A 20478-nucleotide genomic window follows, 5' to 3' on the forward strand; every position below is an offset into this window, starting at 1 on the left:
GAGCTGTAACAGACCTAAAAAAAAAGATAAGAAGAAAAGTCTAGATTGAATTCATGCCCCTACGTTCTAGGATCCTACAATTCCTAAAATAAAACTGGAAAGCATTATTTCTCAAGCTCTCCCAGCTTACTTGAACGCTTCCATCCTTCAAAATCAGTGTTATCTTTATGCACAGCTCGAGGCTAAGATAACCTGGATGACATCATCAGTTAGGCTTAGTTCTAGAAGGCAATGTAATTTCATGTTCTGATAATATGTTGGCTTCAAACTAGCGGAATGTTTCTTGGGAAAAAATAAAGATTTGTCACCCTCAATACATCCATAGACTGTCTAAAAAACATTGTTTTAGCCTCCAGGTGTAAAAAGATATAACCAGCGTTGAAGTGGCTTAAATCCTTTTTCTAAGAGGCGACTCTCCTGTGGCTGCAAAAATAAGTTTCGAAACGTTTACAAGAAAACAACTATATTTTATATACCTTTTCTAACAAGCTTATGTTATCAATGGCCTCTTCAAGTCGTCCTCAGTTCAGAATGACGTTTATTGTGCAACTATCAACATGAATTTTCCATAGGGACAGAAAATCAATATTAGTTTTATTTTAGTTGTACTTAAATCAACAAGTTTTACATGCATTAAATTGAGTCATAAATGTGGTAACCTTTGAGCAGGTTGTAAAGGAGAGTCATGGTGTTATACTAGAGCTTCTATATTTATTCTATAAGTTAATGTTTAAAGCATGGTGGTGGTAGCTTCATGGTCGGCCAGCCATTAAACTGTCATATTCCATCAATGTTCACAAAAACACAGTAATAAAATGTGTGATAAATAATCTGCTTTGTCAAAGCTTTCTGAAAAGGGAAAGTTATAGGAAGGGATCTGAATGTAGCTACAGACTCGGTGTCCAGATGGTAATGTGATCGGGGATGTATATTACAAAATCACAAGACCGAATTTCCAAGTAATGGAGTAAAGAAAAACAGGATGTGTGGATCTCAGTGGTCAGGAACATACCAGGTCAACAAATCTGAGATGTATTTAGGCCATTGAACCTTTTTGTCCTGGTAACGACTCTAACTGAATCAGCGAGAGACAACAGAGGGAGCCCTGACTAATACCTGAGGGTTTTGAATTACAGTAAAAGCAAGAACACACTAAAGCATACATAACTTCTTGTAGGTTAGCTGTCGAAAGGAAATGTCAGATTTGTTGTCACGTTGAAGAGACCACAATGATACCATCAAAAGCCCACAACAATGTAAAGCGACTGTAAAGCAAAGCGGTTGGTGCAGGGCTGGAAAACAAAGTTGTTAACTGCGGTATCTCAGCCCCAAGGCACCCTGGGGCAGTTTCAGGCCCAGGAATGTGCATAACAAAGATCAGCGTGCTTCAAAATGAGTCAGAAACACATAGTTTTAAGGTTCACAAACTTCTCTAGTGTTGCTTGAATGTACTTCTCCTCATGGATGACGTATAGAGACTGTTGTGACCACAATTAAAGACATAATTGTAATCGTTCTACTTTCCCTCCCACTGTAATTCACCTGTCCATAATCATCCTGTAAAACAGCTCCAAGTTCCCATTAAAGGGGAACTCCGGTATTTTTAAACCTAGACCTTATTTCTGGCATGAAATACGTTTACCTACTCACCGAGAACAGTTTGGCATTTGGAGTTCCAAAAAGCTATTAAAAGCAAGTAAAAGATCCATCTTTACTGAAATCAGCAGCTGTATTAGTTGCACAAATTTCCAGACAATCTTGCTATAAATCAAAATGTCAAAGCTGACATGAAGTAAGGTGAGCTAGCTGACCTACTTACCAGGCAGAAGAGGTTAAACTTGTTATGAACTCTACCCAATAACCACACCAGTAAGAAGCATAACGTGTGGGTTAAATTACTTTATTAAAAAAGAGGAGTAACAGTGTGTGTGCTTGATATTTAAAAAATCATTAGTATTGAAATCAAAGTGTTACATGTGATCAAAAAGGAAATGATTACTGCAGTTATTCCAGATGTCTCTGTCTATGAGACAAACATCTAATAAAAAATAACTTAAATATTAAGTTATACCGTTAATTAGTTACAAATGTGTTCCCAATGCAAACAGAAATCTAAACAGATTCCAACCTTTTAGGAGCACGTTACATACAAAGATACCTAACTGTTGTCTGATCATCAGTTTGAGGATCATCTTTATTTTGGACGCATGTTAATACTGCGAGGTACTAGAGCTGATGTTTATTTTAGTAGTCCCGTGTTCATTAAGTCATTTGTGTTTTCATTCCAAATCAGAAATCATAAGCCATAATGTATCCAAAAACACGAGAAATATTTCCTCATGGAAAACATCTTCACTCCAACTAGCAATGCACCAACTCGGCAGAGAACTGGGCCTGCAGAAAATCGAGGTCGAGACTGTGGATTAATCTCAGAATACTCTTCTTCAAAATGTTTTGCACCACAGAAAAGCTATGAGAGGCTTGGCTCAAGAGGGAGTATCGGCAGGATCACAGTAGTCCTTCAGGCTGCTTTTCCAGACTGTACTTTTCGGTCCGCTGCACCTTCCACCACAGCGCCATCAGCAGGGTAACTCCCATGACCTTATAAGCCACCTGTAGACCCAAGAACCTTTGGGGGTGAGATGAATGGTTAATTAATGGATGCGATGCCTATGTACGCTGTGTCTACGTGACATGTATTCTGAATAATTAAGGCTCCTTACCGGCTCCGAAACAGGTTGTTGTCGTAGTAACCACAGCTATACGGCTTTCCACAAATGAGTTTCCACTTGATACAAGACGAATCAATGGTCATGCCAAAGAGAGCAGGGGCCGGTAGCCAGGCTGAGAGGGACAAAGGAACAGTGTGGGATCAAGGAAGCCACATCGACAATCTGATGCTGTACTATGGAGATCAGGTAAAGCACTAAGACTGTGGCCTGTCGGAGCTGAAGTGAGCTCAACTCTACACGGAAAGGCAAGAAAGTACCTTTAATATTGTTGTATGGTTTAAGATATTAACAACATTGAGACATTACATAAAAAAAAAAGCTGCACTGTGTGAGATAAGGGAGCAGTACGGAAGCCCACACTGCACAATACTGAAAAAATTAACTTACCATGAAGGAATGTTATTTCATTATTCATTTCTTTAATGATTAAGAGTTGTATTGTAATTTATTATTTATCTTATTCTAAACCTTTTTTTTTGTAATTCCCTGCTAAAAAAAGCCTTTTTGTTAACAGTTCTTTTGTCATATTCTATCACATTTTTGCCCTGTACAATTTTTCATGTTATATTATAAATATAGGCAAATAAGGACATTTGAATAATATGATCAAATTAATAATTGATTTTGTGATATATATTTCACAGAGTTTATTTATTAAATTGTTTTTATTCATAATGTTTTGGATTTTTAACTATTCCACATTGGATGCATTGATCCTCCATATAACAGCACGTCTTGTAGTATTTTAAAATAATGTCAAAGTCCAATATAATCACAGGATAGTTCTGGATATTGGGCCACATGAAGAAGAATATCATGACTGAAGTAATGTTTGATCTCAGGCATATAACAGTTTTAACTTACCTAACACTCTCATTAGTAAGAACTGAATTCCAATAGCAAATGACTTTTCTTCAGAGGAAACACATCTGGAATAAAAAGTAAAGGTGTAAAAGGGCAATTTGAGTATTTTCTATTCATACTCTGTATGAAAAACACACAACTTCAAAAACGTTATTGCCTGATTACATATAGGCAATAAAATCATTATTGTAAATTGTTTTTGCACTGTGCATATAGTTCAATCAAGATCAATAAGTGTTTTGAACATTTCAAATCTATAACAAATTAATATTTCTATTTACAGCCATTCTGCCTTACCTAAGCACCATCATGTACATTGGGTTGTGAGTGAGGCAGGCGATCAGTGATGCTAGAGAGATGACAAGTATGACAGGGAGGAGAAAATGAGAGCAGCTGTTGGCACAAGGAGCTGGCTGGGCGTGTTTCTGACTCCCTGGTATACACCTGCAGTTGGTATACATCTGTATCCAGAAAGAAAGAAAGAAAGAAAGAAAGAAAGGGAAATTTCAGAACATGTCTTCTTATTGTGCTTAACTTGAGAAACTACAGTGTTGTTCAAGTTCTTGCTGAGACGAGGCAATGTTACAGCCAGGTGCACAGCTTGGGCTGGTGATCCCATAAGTGATGACTAGGACTAGCATCCCTGCCATCTGCAGCAGAGCAGATATTCTGGCCACAGTTGAGATGTTTAAAGTCCATTAGATAAGCACCAGATGGGGAGCTTTTATTCCACTTACAGCAAAACAACAAGTTGTGGTTGTCACCTCGCCTGTCTCTCTTTCACTGTGCTCTGCTCCACACACAGTGAACAACAAGCGGAGGAAAGAAGCTATCATGACTGTAAATTACAGAAGAATACAGTAGAGACTCTCACACTAAGCATGACATGGACACGTTGTGTTATTTTTGCCATATAAAAAAACCTCTCAGCAAGATTGAACTCCATGTTTTCCCACCTGTTAAACTGTTCAAAACTCCACTGTAGATAAGCAAAACAATCAACGGCTTTTTTTGTGAAAATGTGAAAAAGTAGTAATCATAACTCACTATTACTGGACAATAACATTTCAACAATTCAAGAAAGAAGTATTTAAGTGTTTCTTTAATGTGCGGAAGTGTTTTTCTTCCCCCTTAAATCAAAAAGATGCCAAGTTCATACTACAGGAATTTATTAAAAACAAAATATAGAAATACAGTCTTTAAATGCTTGAATTCTAACTCCAACTTACCACTTGTGAACAGTGTGAATTCACACAAAAGGAAGAATAAGTAGCCTCTGATCTCTAAGCATTAATCCATTAAGCCAACTGTAGCCAGTATGGTCTGAGTTTGAGCTCGAGTATGACACAGTGGGCTTAAACGCTGCGTCAATCTGACTAATACTCAACTGGAAGCCATACAATCCCACACTGGAAGATTATTCAAAGCTGTGACGTTTGCACATTGTGGTTTTGTCCCCTTTGAAGAGGCCTGCTTTACTCTCTCTGAGTAAGAAAGCATTGATTAGATATTGATTGTGAGCTGCTTGTATCCTATTAGGAGCAGAGCCTCTGCCTGCTGTAACTGCTTTGAGACTGGAAGATGCAGGCCAACCAGTGAGTCTAAAGAGCAAGAATACGAACAAGCATGATTTGATGCCACAGTATGAAAAATCATTAAATTATCATTCAAAGCACCTTGTTGCATCAAATTCTGTGAAGACTAAGGAAAGGAGATTAAAAGCTTCTTTGTGTATCCCCTTTAGCATAGGATACCTGTATGGTGATAATATCAAACTTCCAAAAAGGATGCTTTAGTGTGAAAAAAGGTCTGCAGAGTAGAAAGTCATTTTTCAGGTTTTTGAAATTGTTTTGCGCTTGAACTAAATTCATCCCAATAATTCTACAGCCATTATATTTTTTCCACATAAATAATCTTTTATAGATCTGTTTGAAAAAATAAAATACTGCAATAATATTTTTTTCCCAGTAGTGTGTTGCCATTTATATGTAGACAAAGATGATTCATTCTAACAAAAACTAACCTCAACTATTTTTGTTTTGGCTTTTTTTTTCAATACCATTCGAAGCTATATTGAACATTTTTCCATCAGATTCCCAATAAATGCCACTATGAACAGTAGTGGATTAGGAGCTAGAGACGCTGCATGGGAATGAATGGTTGGCAGTTTGTTTTCTCAATGGCTGTCAAAAATGTGGCGTCACTATTCTTAGCTGGAGTGCTTTTGAGCTCGGCACCCAACCCCTTACTGCTGCCTTATGCCCTGCACCTGCATCTGCAGACAGCTCTGGATGTGCTCACTATCTCAAGAGTGTGAGCGTAACTGCTCACTGTTCCCAGCGTGTGTTCACAACTAAGAGATAATGTCACTGCCAAACTCCTTTCATAATTTCATGTATTTTGTGTGACAATGACTACTTGACAAAAAAAAGTCGTCTTAATCTTTTTCTCCGTTTGAATGGATGGCAATATTCCTGTTTCAATCCTGCAAAATGTAAAAAGGAAATACTACCCCCCTGAAGAGCAGGACTAATGTCTAAGGGTATTTCACTTTCAGTATGTGTTCACTGAAGCTCATGTCATTGTATGCAGATTGTAAGAGCTGCTGAGAGGAGGCTCTGACCTGAACCCGGTGTGTGTTGTTGGCGTTTCTGGTGAAGTTGGTGCAGCCCGCGTGGCAGGGAGAAATGTACTCCACACCATCAGAGCCACACACGGGGTTGAAGGCACTGGCAGGACACGAGCAGTTTGTGTTGCACTTGGACAAAGACCTGTGGAGGGAGACATAGTTCAACAAATGCAAGAAACTGGCCCTGAAGTCCAGCACAGTACAGTTATGAGCTGGAACAACAACAATAAAATCATCTAGTTTCAAATTAGAGATCAGAGTATGTAAGCCGCGCAATAAAAATTTTCCCAGGATTTCTTCAGTCCAACAAATTTGTGTTTGGTTTGAAGGAAGGTTTGAAGTAAGCTTCGGCTCGGATCTTACTCAAACTGATTACTAATTAATACATCAACTCAGAGTAAACAAAGGGATGAGATTATCTTGTATCAAGTGTCCTGTCTGTTCCCTGTGTACTGAATCAATACAGGTTGTTTCACAAAAAAAAAAAAAAGAGTACAACTAGAAAACTCCCTCCAAATATTTATCTTATAACATTTACTGAAAACACGACACTATTAAGGAGTAAGGTGTCATTTTTTTTTTATTGCCACCATGTAAAACGCAGACAACAGCTCTGCTTGACAATCTTCATTATTAATCTTAATCCACAAAGACTTTTTGTGCAACAGTTCAAAGTTAAAAGACTAACAACAGCTCCAACTTGATAAAGAGTAGCCCACATCTCAGATTATTTAACTTATTTCTGAGACTGATCCACAGTGAAGGTTAGAAGTCTTCATATGTGGCGAGTATCAAAAGAAATGGATGCTAAAGATTGACTGACACACTGGTAAAAGAAGCATGACACTTTGGCCAACCAATATTTAGTGGCAGATTTCCTTTAAAAAAAAAAAAAAAAAAGGAAATATGAAAACATCAAGAGAAACCTCGATGTGTTGCAAGTCCGATTCTCCTCACTCACCCATACTGTTCATTTTGGTAATTGGCCTCCAAGCCTTTTTTGGTGGGACAGCCCATGAAGAAGAGAGGGATGCAGAGGAGGGTGGAAATGGTCAGCATGACCACAGAGAAACGGGGGATGGTCTTCAGAGAGAGACCCATCCTCTTCATGATGACCCCACCTATCAGCATCCCCACAGCCACCGCTGGCAGATTCACAGCACCTGAGAACCAAAAGCAGCATAGTTCCAAATATCTGAAAATACTGTGTAGCATATGTTTTCACACTAATTACTGGAGTCACCTAAAAATAAAAGAAATGCTACAGAGGGGCCAAGTTACAGGGGTTAAAAAAAAAAACAAGGGATTTTTAAAATCTAAATAAAAATGGCAGCTCAACCAGAACACACTGAGGCACATCTGGTAAATTATTTCAACACACTAACGATTAATTTGGTTTCTAAAGAGATTATAAAATGGTTTAATAAAACATACCAGTCTCTGGATTATGAATTGTTGAGGCAGCATTATAAGCAGTTGACTGAGGATCTAAAAGTACATTTGCTCTCCTCCTGTACCCACCTACTAGCAGGCTGCTGTATGCAACAGAAGATCCATATTGTCGCTCCAGAAATTTGTTGAGGAATGTAGATAGACCAGCTATTACTGATGAGAAGCAGCACTGGGCCAGGACCAGCATCAGGAAAAGAGGGCTCAACAGGAGGTGAACAAACATTCTAGGAAACACTGATCAGATCAAAAACAGACACACTAATTAGCATTATGCTACTGGAAACAATGTACTGACCAATATCACCATGTTTAGTCAGGTTGTTGGCCCAAAAGTCTGAACGTGACAAACTTACTTTTAAGGAAATCAAGTAGCGAGACTTCTGGATTCTTAAAGTCATCGTCAGAGTCACTCTCACTTTCAGTCACCTAGAAGAAAAAAAAAAGATTTAAAAGCATAATTACAGCTATCATCCAGCCACAATGAGATGAACAAAGTGTAACTCATCGTATCACCTGAGTGTAATGAGTACAGGGACATTAATGAGGTACAGCCGTACCGATGCAAACACAGAAGAGAGCGTTTGAATAATCAGCACCACTATTACAGGGAATCCTTGAAAAGTTACCTTCTGCCTCTACAACACATTGCCTACATTTAAATTCTGATGTTGATTCATCAAACTGAACTGAGTAATACTTTATTAATCCCAAAAAGAAAAAAAAACCTTTATTAATAATGATCATAATAATATACATATTAACTATTAATAATCATATACATTATTCTGAATAAGACGCTGCCATGAAAACATTTTCTGATCCCTTAAACAATAATGAAATCAAGCTCTGTGGAGTGCGCTGATCTCAGTTTTATTATGTAGACGTGTTAACACCGTAGCAGCAACATTACGCCCGACCTGAGCTCTAACTGGGCTTTGTGACACACACGGCTGCTTTGTGGTGCTTGTCTTTGTCTCTACAGTCACTGTATCAGACTGGTTTTGTTTGTTTTTTTTTAATTTTGGACTTCTCCTTTTTTTAAAACTCAGTCTCTTGTTTCGGGCATGTTTTTAAAGGTCAAGCTACTTATTTCTGTCACAAGATCTGCTGAACACCAGTCAACACAGAAGAGTGGGTGCAGAAAAGGACGGCTGCAGGTAGGAAAAGCACATGCTCTTCAGGGATGGTGAAGAAATGCGAGTAATGCTACGTGTCTTGAAGGACAGGAATATAAAAGATCACAATGGTGTAAGGGGATGTACTCTGGGCATGACTCATTATTCCAGCTATGCTGTGTGACCTAAACAAGAATATGAATGGAATATCAGAACTGACAGCTCCTTGCCAGAGGTGCACACAGTGTATTTATTCTGAACCACCCACAGCTGTCGAACACCATAAAGGAAGATTTCTGTGACGTTTTTCTCACTCCAAACTATTATTTTGCAGCTTTATAACACTAAACTGTCTGCACCTAGTTTCAGGATGTTTAAAGTCGTGTACAGGAACTTACACGTTTTATTGTTGCAAAATTAGTCTTATTTGTTTGCTATTTTTCTTTCCATTCTGATTGCTTGCACACTGCTATTAAATTACTTCAAGTATCTTTAATCATAAATTCCTTAACCACAAAGTAAGCTTCAAATTCTTTAATTTACTCAAGTTACTTAAGTACAGTTTCAAGAGGGAAATGTACTTTCAACTCACCTGATATTTATCTACAAGCTCCAAAGGTTTTACATGGATTCATTTCACTAAAGGTTCAATATTTCAGTTTATTAGAAACAATCAAAACATACATTTAACAGGTGTTGCTTAGGTACTCTTGCTTAACTAAGATTTCTCATGCAGAACTTTAATTTGTAATGCAGCATATTTACTAGTTGTTCGGGTTTGAATAGAGTTTAACTTAACACTTAAGGGTGGCATAAGCTGATTTTTCAACCATTCCTTCAGGGCATCATTTATCCTTTAGCTAACTATTTGTTCTACTTATTCATTAAGCAGTTATTTACTGTTTTAAGCTAACTATTTCAATTTCTTTGTTAGCTAACTCCAATGCTGACAGGTTTTCAAAGATCACTACTGGCACTAAACCACGTGATTAAATTAAGGACAAATTTCACAAACTATTTCTGTTCCTTCTTTTGTGAGTTGAAAGGTTTTTTTGGTTTTGCACAGATAAGAGTTTTCCAAAAAGGAGAGGAAAAGAAAATGACAGGAACGTTTGGGTATCTTTTTTCTGTGGAAAGTTTACATCCTGTTACATATCCTTACTTGGTCCCTTTCCACAGCTGGATGATTGAACGAGTGCGGTCACGAGAGGGGGGTGGTTTCCTTTTAAAGTTATTTTGGCTTTATCTTATCAAAGAACACATATTCTACAAGCTGTTTAAAAGATCTGAGAGAAACAAAACGAATTTTCAAGTACACATCAATTCTTGGCAAAGGAAATGTGTTAAGTGTCATACTATCATCTCTTTGCTGGAGAAAAATAAACGTGCAATGTTGACATAATGCCAGCAGGGGTCAATGCAACATGAGACATGCTGCACTGAAGAACATACTTTGCTACAGACATAAACTGTAACATACCTTCATATACAATACCAGTCAAAAGAGAAATAGTGAGTGTGTCCAAACATGAGTGATACTGCTTCTATCAAGACACATTCTATGTAAGGAAACATGTCTGTCCTGTATGACAGACATCTGTCAGAGGGAGACTTACATTGTTTTCCGATGGTATCCTGCGAGGGAAGAAGAAGTACGGGATGGAGGTGAGAACCAGGCAGCCGGTGGCGATGAGCAAACCCATCCACCAGGCCCCAACCCAACGGGGATCTCCTGGTCGCAGCTCTTTTTCTGCCTCTGCAGGAAACAGCAGTGACCACTGAGTCTCCAAACACCACACTGAAGCGCCTATGCTGCTTTATTAACTGCGGGCTGCCTTCTAAGGCCTAAAAATTACCCAAGTTGTTTCTGTCCACGTCCACATAGATCCGCAGCATGACTGAGCCCAGCAGATAACCGATGGCCGGCCCGAAAACAGATATAGCAAACAGGATGGCTGTGAATGATAAAAGAAAAAGTTTGTGAAATACTGCTGAGATGAGCTCATTTTCTTACCCAATTGTAAATGCCAGATAAATACTGACAGAAAACCTCTCCACTGACTGCGATACTTGCCTCAGTCAAAAACGTGAACGTCATTCTAAAACTCAAAAGTAGAAAAGATGCTCTTATTTAGAATCTATTGAGTTTTTCCTTTAACATGCCGGTTTTACAGCCTCACAGTATGAGCACAAATAGCTGTATTATCTGTTCTATGATCCTCGATCTGGAACAAGGATCTGATAACCACAAACAGATCTAAGCACGCACACAAGCTTTCCCTGTTGACATGAGAATGTAAGTATGTTTGATCCAAACTTTTTCTAACGTTTCTTCATGTAAACCTACAGAATCCACGTGTAACAAATATGAACCAAACAAAGTGCCAAAGTAAACACACCAATTCACTGCATGTCTGAACCACAGGTCATTCACCTATGTAAAGAGGGGAGTTGCTTGGTCCAGCAAAATCATCTATATAGGATATCCCAAATGGCTGGATGGGCACGGAGCCCACGCCAAAGAGCAGCTGAGCAATGGCCATGAGCAGCCACAGGTTGTTTGTGTCAGTCAGCCGCCTGGTCTCATCGATGCCGCAAGACTCCGTGCTGCTCGCGTTGCCCTGCAGGATGCAAATGTCGTGGCGATCTGGGTTGTGGCAGGTGGTCGCACACAGATGTAGAAGGGAGGAGAAGGAGGAAAAAAAGTTACAGTTAATGGCAGAGCAGTGGACTTTTCTAATTTCCTGAAGCTTCTCTGACCCTCCACTGACACTCAGTCTGAACCTAAATGAAAGGCAGAAGGAGGATATTCTTATTGCAAATGAATTGCCCTGGAGGTGAATGTAATCTTCGTAGATTTCAGTGAACTCCTTGGTTATGAATTTCCCTCTGAGTTATGCAAAGGTTCAGCTGAAGAGCAGCGACATGGCTGAGGTGAACCATGCTACAGATACTTGTTTGACTCCTGCAGAGGACTGCGAAAGCACTGCAAGGAAAATTCTGCAGAGCTCCAAACAAACCCCTCATGTACAGTCTCATGAACTGCTTTGACAGATTTGTATATTTCTAAGTCCCCTGCTCTGGGCTGACTCAGATCAGTAACCATAACTGAAGACACCACACGGCCTTGTGTTTACAGCTTTGCCTTACTGTGTAAAACAGAGTCGTATTCGTAGGGCTGGGACAGGAAGTGAGGTAGGGCGAGGATCATGGCGCTAACAGCCATCAGCAGTCCACCAATTCCGATAAAGCGAGGACGGTGAACCCGATTCCCAAAGTAGCTCACAAACACAATTAGGAGGCTGTTGCTGACCTAAGAGACAGAAGCAGAGACGAGTTTAAAATAGAAGACAAACGGAACATTTCCTCTCTTTACATCAGACTTCTCACTGTGAATGCAGCAAGTTGCAGGTCTTTCCAACTTATTTTAGTGACTTGTAAAAGTGTAGTGCTGGGTGATAAAGTCTCTTGGATGACAGTTCTCACAGCACGCACAATTATTTGATCCTCTTTCACTATGAAAACATAACAGCAGCTTCAAATAACCATCCAAAGAGAGAAGATAAACCGAAATCTTCAGGCTTGTTTTGTCTGGTTTCCTGAAATAATTCCAAAAGCCAACAAAAAGCAAATGTCAACATGGTGATTTAGTTTGGCCCGGGGTCATGTATGTCTGACAAATGGAAAACATTTACATATGGGATTTTGCGCCCTCCGCAGCGAGCACATACAGAACATTCTTTCATTGATTCCTAACCCCTCTATATGCAGTAACATCATTCCAAAATGCTGGAGTCCCGCTTCAATTGTCAGGATGTGTGATTTTGATAGGTTGCTGTTAACTTCAATTCCTCCTTTGTCATCGGTATCCTTGAAGTAAAGATATCATGATCTCACATTGTGCGAGCATGTTATTGTTGGCTCCTACCTCGTTGAGAGAGGAAATGGTTCCCGAGGAGTAGCTGCTGAGGCCATAGCGCCTTTCGATCGTGGTGATGGTGCTCTTGAAGTAGGCGCTGTACAGCAGCTGAGAGAACTGCAGGAGGCCGTGGAACAAGACGAACAGCTAGGACAGATAGCAGAATTATGTTCATAAAGTTGGAAAGACAGGTTGACTTAACTATTTGCTCCTTCTCCAAGAGTGAGATAAGAGGATCTGTACGTCCTGCGGCCAGTCAGCTTTGCTAACATAAAGACAGGGGTGTCTGTGTGAAGTTAAAAATGCACTCACGTGAGAAAGAAAGTCAAATTTAAAGTCAAACTCAGATGAACAATATCACGTGACATTTTCACTGTGTCCTTATTTAGAATATGGTTTTAGCAGCAATAATTTGAAGTGATAGTTTTCTGTATGATGTTATCAGTCTTGAGGAGTTTGTGGTCTACTCTGTGACTGCAAGGCACCCACGTTCTGTGGCTGCAGAACAAGCCCAGATCATCAGCCCTCCACCACCGTGCTTGACAGTTGGTATGCGGTGTTTGAGGTGATTCACTGTATTTTCTCCAAAGGTGGAGCTGTGCATTATGACCAAAACATCTCCACTTTGGTCCCGTGTGTCCAAAGGACATTGTTCCAGAAGTCTTGTGGTTTGTTCAGATGTAACTTTAAAAACCTAAGCAAGAAGACGCTTTCTCCTGACAGCCCTTCCAAACTTACCGTACTTGTTAAATATTTTTCTAATTGTACTGTCATGAACTTTAACATGTATAATACCAACTTGAGGCTTGTAGTCTAAGATGTAGGTGTTTGGTTTTTTGCAATTTCTTTGAGCATTGCACGGTCTGACCTCGGGATGAACTTGTTGAGTCATCCACCCCTGGGAAGATTGGCTGCTGTCTAGAATGTTTTCCACTTGTGAATGATTCTCAACGTAGAATGATGGACATATGGAGTTACCCCTTCGGGTTTCAGAAGCTGTTTCTTTACTGATAGATTTAGTAGAATGAAAAAACAAAAGCAGCAGAGCACAGCTCCAAAAGAGCAGTCAAGTATCTGTTTCAGTGATGACACTGCACACATTCTAAGCTAAATGCTAAGCTACTGGAGACACTATATGTGGAATGTCACCATTTCAGTGTGTAATCCATCTCTTGGACTTTCTTCCTCAGATTCACAGTTGTGTGAAGATTTAAGTCATGCACTGGAAGGACTCCCAGGGATCTGGAAGAGGAGCCCCTCACTTTAAAAGATACTCTGTCCATGGTGGAGGGCCGTGAACGCCTCGATGCCACTAAAGATACTTGCTGAGATTAGGAGTGACTTTGCTATGATAACAGCAATAAAATCCAGCTTGTTTACAGGCGTCCAGGTCGAAAAGGGAAAATGAACGAAGCAGTCGCCTCAGAACAGATAAAGCTCCCATTAATGCTTGGCTTTATGGTTTGTTGGCACACACAATAGATGCTTTTAGGGTGTTGCTAATATTTCATCCTCATTCTTGTTCAAATGGGGTTCAGTTACCTAAATGTTTTGACAGGTCATATCTGCTCAGGCAAGCAAAAAGCTGCTTGTGATTTACAGCAGATCAAGACGAAAGAATTCTCAGACCAACTTCAAACCCACTTCAGTCTTTCACAATTTCAGTTTTTCTTCACTCAGAGGAAACACTTTCACTTGAATTCAGAGAGAATGCCAAAAGCTGCCTTTTTTTTTTTTTAAATCCAATCGATAATAATATGTGAAGCGATGTTGCATTATGTTGAAACCTGACTGAGATATTTGTACAGCATGACAAATTGTAGAACAGAGAAGCGGGAGTGTGTCAATAAAATGCCAAAGTGTGACGAAAGATTTAGCATTCACATAAACAGAAGGTCAAAGTGATATAAGCCGATCTGATGTTTGTGACCAGGAAAACTGGTTGTGTTGGGTTAGATTCTCAGTGTTTAAACTCAGCTCAGCTCACTCCGTGTGGAAGTTATTGTCCCAGCCTTTAACCTGCTGCGAGGGGAAGAATTGACGGAAGATCCCACTCAGATTTCAGATGCTTTTATTTCAGGGGCACGTGCAGTTGCTACCTTGCTGGCGATCCATTTATTTTGTTCTTTGCTATTGTTTTTTCTGCAAAAAAACCCCCCAGATCTATTTTGTTAAAAACTAAAATAAAAAAATCTGAGGTCTCCAAGGACACTTAAAAGAAACCATGTTCACAGGATCACCCCCCCCCCCTTTTTGTAAAGCAAACATTAAACAGTTTTGCTGCACAATAGCCTCCAGAACAAAGAGGCTACAAATTTGTCACAGATTTAAAAATAATGGTTTGGCGTTTTATGCAAATTCTCTTTCTTGCCGAGGGTTTGATGAAAGCATCAACGCCCCTCTCGTGTGTCCGTATAATAAGACTACAGCCAGTGTGTGGCAAGTTAAGCTGTCGCTGCGTATAATCAGCAGTAACAGTCTTTTCATCCAACTCTTCGCATGAGGGCAATAATTGTATATCCAATCAAAATGCAAAGTTAGTCTTTATCACATGTTCAGATGGTGTTAAAGATTAAACAAACGTGCATGCCTCTGAACAGAACCTTGGCTCAGACACTAACAGTTAAGTCCTTCAATCTTGCAGATCTCCTGAAAAGAATGTTCACACCATCACAGATTATGGCTTTTTTGCAGTGGGTGGAATGTTAGCCGATTTTCTTGCATCTTCTTTGTCAGATTTTGTACTTCACAATGCACCAAATGAACAGATCTGCAGTGCAGGCAGGCTAGTTCGGCAGCTGGACTTTTGTACGAAGCCTCGCTGCGGTTTAGCTTTGTCTTGCTGAGACGTACAAGGATGTACAAAGATGTCTGAATGGGAGCATATGTTGTTCTGGAACCTTTATATACTATTCAGCACTGATGGGGCCTTTCCAGATGTGCAAAGCTCGGAGATGCATTTTTGGATCATGTCCACTTGTGGCTCGTGGCTGTGTTCACAAACAATGTGTTCCTGAGCCCACGCAGTGATTTCCATGACACAATCTCAGCCCTGTGCCTTTCACATGGAGGTGTCTCCAGATTCTTGGAATCTTTTGATGATATTATGTACTGTAGATGATGACATTTCTAAAGTTATGGCAATTTTAAGTTGAGCAACATTAATCTGAAATTGCTCGACAGTTTGCAGATGTAGTTTGACTGCTGAACCTCCGCTCAACTTCACTTCTTAAAAAAAACTCTCTCTAAGGTGCCTCCGTCCCAAATTCCTTGGGATTGCTGCAATCAGTTAAAAAAAATTTCCCTTTAAACATTTTTTATGTTGTATGTGTGTTCCACTGTGAATAAAATATTGGTATATGAGATTCGCAACTCATTGCATTCTGCTTTTTTATTTACATTTTACACAAAATCCCCAAATTCTTTGCAAATAATTGTCTGGAGATCTTATTCTTAAACCGTTTGCACACGCAGTCTTCCACAAAAGGCCTTCACTTTTGAAAGACAAAGCCACTCTGTTATGCTGTTTTAAAACAACACTGGAGAAGTTTGTGAACCTTAAGACGTTGCGCTTTTGACTCATTTAAGTACACTGATCTTTGCTATGCACATTCCCAGGCCTGAAACTGCCCTGGTGCACTCAGGGGCTACGATACCGCAGTTTACAAGTTTGGTTTCCAGCCCAACAGCAAATCTTTCTGCTTTACAGTTGCTCGAGATCTTTGAGGGCTTCTGATTGCGCTTTTGTTGCCTCTTCAACATGACAAGAAATTCATGTGTCTGGCTGTACTTGTGCTGGGCTCACACGGAGATTTGTTTTCATAACAGTGGTGTTACTTCCCACAACTGTGGGGGGAAGGCAAGGAGCAAAAAGATTACAGAAATTCTTTTAAATCTAGTCATGTTACTAACTTGTTATCATTTAACCAGTAATTTCCACCAAGTTCCAAAAGGTACTTTTAAAGCCCTAATTTACAGTTCAGGATAAGGTGGAAATGTTCTCATCCCACTTTGGTCAAATAAGTGGCGAGGATAAGAAGACTTTTAGTCCTTAAAATGTTTCTAAATTGGGTTGTACATATGGAGCCAAAGAGCGGTTCAATCACTTGTGGAAAGTTTTGAAGCCTCTGGGATCAAAGGTTTGACTGTGAGTGTTGACAAGGTGTAGCCTGCAGTCGCCAGGTTAAAACTGTCAGGAATACAAAACAAACTGAATGTCCATTAAGCAAACAAAGAGTACAGCTCGAACAGTACTTTGTGCACTTTTCAAGAAAAAATGGATGGACATGACTGCTCCTTGTGAAACCTCTGTTGCCTGGATGGCTTCCCTGAGCACATAATCATTTACTTTTATGTGAAAAGCTGCTCAGGCAATTTTCTTCTCTTTGGTTGCAATGGCAAGACAGGAAGCCAGCAGCAATTAAGCATTCTGACGTTACGCTTTCATGCAATCTATGTCTAATCCCTATAGGAACAACTTTCAAACACCTGGCTGACAAATTACCAGCTGCTTATTCTGAACAACTCCCATTATCTAAATATACCTTGACACGACTCTGAGACGCATGCTGAGCATAACAGGCAAAAGTTCATCCTGTGCTCTCAAACATATCGACGTGATGATGCTTTTCCAACTGAACCCTGCTGTTTCACTGTCCTCCGCCCCACCTGCATGTGCGTGCACAGGGGGGGGGGGGTTAACCGAAGACTTCAAAATGATAAACAGCAGATGCTTAGCAGGAGCTGTCCCTACGTCAGACAGGGTAAGAACATTTCAGGTAAACACACAGGATTTCGGATTCAAATCCGCAGTTTCTCTTTGAGAGGCGGTGGATCAAAAGACTTTTCATTCTGGTCGCTCCACGTTTACAAAATGTATGAGCATTAATCACGCCTCGTTCACACAGTGAAGACACATACATATTGGTAAGTTTTGAAACTAACCATCAAAGTGGAACAGGGGTCTTTTGGCTCATTTCTACAGCTACGGAACATACAGTTTTGCTGCATCTCCCCATGAATGGTGCTCACAGACTTTATATAGAAAATGGAACAAAGATGGAACTGGATGCTGCTGGCGGACAGATAAAACCTAAGTTACAACAGCCCAAAAGACGTTTTAGGTGGAGAGAAATTCTCTTATTTAAAAAATTATTTCAAACTGAATAAAATTCAAGTGCTATGAGGATTTTTTTCCTTTATAATTATTGACCACATAACAATGAAATAGTCAATAACAGGCAGATTGATATTAACAGCAGTCAGTAAATAAGATCCCACCCTGGAAATGTTACAGGTTGATTTTTTTTTTCTCCATTTTAAGTGGCAAGTGTGGTATTAAAATGGGTTTAGTTGAACGCCTCATGTGATATAATACATATGACAAACACACTGCTCTGAACGGTTAGAGATAGGTGCCACTTTAATTTCACATCTCATTGCTCTCAGAAACAAATGTCAATCAGTTCAACATTCTCCTATTTATAACACAAAGTCCAGCTAAATCTGACTTAAGTTAGCTCTGACTGACCGTTTTCAAAAACAAGAGGCACAATATTCTCATTATTGCCCAGGACCTGTTTATCTCAAATAAAGTCCTGTTACAGTATCCTCTTGGCTGTGAAGGGAAAATGTGAAATGACTTTCGTCTGCTTTAAGTTTCATCTCTGTGCAGTTAGGCAATCCTGCGAAATTGAAAGAAGTTTAGCTGGATACATAAACAGTTAGAGGATAAATGCTGCAGGTTACAATTTAGCCCGCGGCAGCACTGATGCTTACCTTAATGTTGCAGCATAACCTCCTTGGTTTCCTCGAGTCTTTGGGGAAATGCATGTCCATTGGTCCTGCTAATATGTCCTCGCGCGTGCAGAGAGCGAAGTTGTCTACAGACATCTGTGTCAGACCGAAGCTTTTTCTTCTGTCCCCACCGGTGAGCTGGGGGTTGGGTGGTGGGGGCTGTCCAAGGCTCTGGTGATGTAACTGGACTCAACCTACAACTCCATGCGTAAATGTTTTGAAACTTTAAACTGGTACATGACGATCTCGCGCCGATGCGCTGAGTCACGCGCGAGTTTGTCAAACTTGCTCACCTGTGGGAATTAACCACGTCTGAATGATGCGTATGTGCAAGGTTATTAAGAGTGACCAGCCAGCGTTACTCACGGGGCTGTTTACATACATACTTCCGATAAACAGCGCGATTAGGAGAAGACTGAACGAGTTTTGGTGTCATTCCAAGTGTTGTCATCCCCTCAGTGAATCCCTGTTTCGGTCCCTAGCAGCTAAAACAGGCTTAATGCTTCATTAGTTGTGGTATGCGGCGCCGCGAGCGAGAGTCCAGAGCTAATGAGTACAAACTACTAACAGAGAAGCAACGGCTAATGACCGTTTATGGAGCGTTTAGCTATTTAAGTCTTAAATTGACCTACCACAGATGTATAACAACGTGATCATCTGTTCAGTGTGATTTTGTTGATCCTTCTATATGCCAAGCAGACCAGGCGGTAACTTAAACTATTACCAGGAGTGAGTTGAACTTTAGACGGAGACGAGCAAGTCAATGGTACACATTTAGGCATGAATTAACCGACTCTTCATGCCTGTAAAAGGTTATTACACCATAAAGGTCGGGATGTTCTTGTAGTATTTCAACAATTCCTCATCTAACCACATAAATGAACAAAATATTTAGTTTTCGAACTGATGAAAAATACTTTCCCTCCTCTGTCTGCCTCTCCTTTGAGTTTACTGTTTACTGTCATGGCGAAGGGTCCAGAAGAACTTTGAGTTGTCAATCATTTATTCGTCGTCTTTGACATGGGCTACTTAATATAATGATTGAAAATACTAGTTTTTTCGAGGTCTTTCCAGAGTGTATTTTACTAATCAAACGTTTGTAAATTGTTAATTTGGTCAGTTGCTTTGTTGTCAGATGCCAGATAAATATGTATAAATATGTCAAATAAGTGGAATTCTTGAGAACCAAACTTGTGGAACCATCTTATGAAATTTAAGCATGCAAGCAAGAATCACAAGTTAAGAATTGTAACACAAACTCAGTTTGTTCTCATCCAAACCTTACATTTACGTTACGTAGGCCAACAGGAACAAGCTTGCATCAAGTATTAGTATGTGCTGATGCTTAGTTTGGCAGTGTCTACAGCACATAAAAACACCACAGACAAGACGAAATGAATAATTTAGTTATTAAGCTGAGAACAGATGTGAATGGATCAGAGACAGAAAACAGAGGGGCTGCACTTCATCGACAGTCTTGGCTGGCAAAAAATGATGGAATCACCACACTTGGAGGATGTTCATTCAGCTTCTTTAGAGAAAATAAAGAAAAATACATTAAAAGAAAACAGATATGACTCGAAACAATTTCATTTAATAACTTTACATTCTGGGCCTGTAAAATATGCCATAAAAATATGATAAAATTAACTTCTTTATTAATAACTTCTTTATGTTTTTGTGGAGAAAAAGAAAATATTGAATTGTAATTTGCATTTCTAATACAAATGCCTTTTTTTAGGTATCTTTAACAAAGCTAAATGTGTTCAGATATCAAATAAAACTGTTTTGCTAAAAAATGTTGAAGCTAACAAATACAATAACATGCCCTCAAGGTGTTAGAATCCTGTAATCTCAATTGCAACTCAACTGTGGAATAAATGTGTTGCTTAACACCAACTCTGGGGCTGAACTTTGGTAAGACAATATTTAGATTTACGAGTGTGTATTTAAATATTGTGAGGCTTTTAC

General features: G+C 39.6%; 2 protein-coding genes across 2 annotated transcripts in view; one reads left to right on the forward strand and one right to left on the reverse strand.

Annotated features, from left to right (window-relative positions):
* LOC140312341 (allantoinase, mitochondrial) overlaps positions 1 to 20478 on the forward strand; it is a 505108-nt gene that overhangs the window by 291497 nt on the left and 193133 nt on the right. The gene's annotated exons all lie outside the window — the stretch shown is intronic.
* On the reverse strand, positions 1885 to 18734 carry slco2a1 (solute carrier organic anion transporter family, member 2A1). The gene is made up of 14 exons (XM_072390102.1): positions 18490 to 18734; positions 12721 to 12858; positions 11943 to 12105; positions 11227 to 11439; positions 10649 to 10747; positions 10409 to 10548; positions 8031 to 8103; positions 7747 to 7911; positions 7187 to 7388; positions 6220 to 6367; positions 3894 to 4057; positions 3597 to 3661; positions 2724 to 2844; positions 1885 to 2629 (listed from the first exon to the last, which is right to left on the reverse strand). Exons 1-14 carry the CDS (start codon positions 18601 to 18603, stop codon positions 2509 to 2511), a joined length of 1926 nt encoding a protein of 641 aa, XP_072246203.1. The 5' UTR covers positions 18604 to 18734; the 3' UTR covers positions 1885 to 2508.

This window comes from Leuresthes tenuis, unplaced genomic scaffold (genome assembly GCF_036924035.1).
Source record: "Leuresthes tenuis unplaced genomic scaffold, fLeuTen1.0.hap1 SCAF_7, whole genome shotgun sequence".
Lineage (NCBI taxonomy): Eukaryota > Metazoa > Chordata > Actinopteri > Atheriniformes > Atherinopsidae > Leuresthes > Leuresthes tenuis.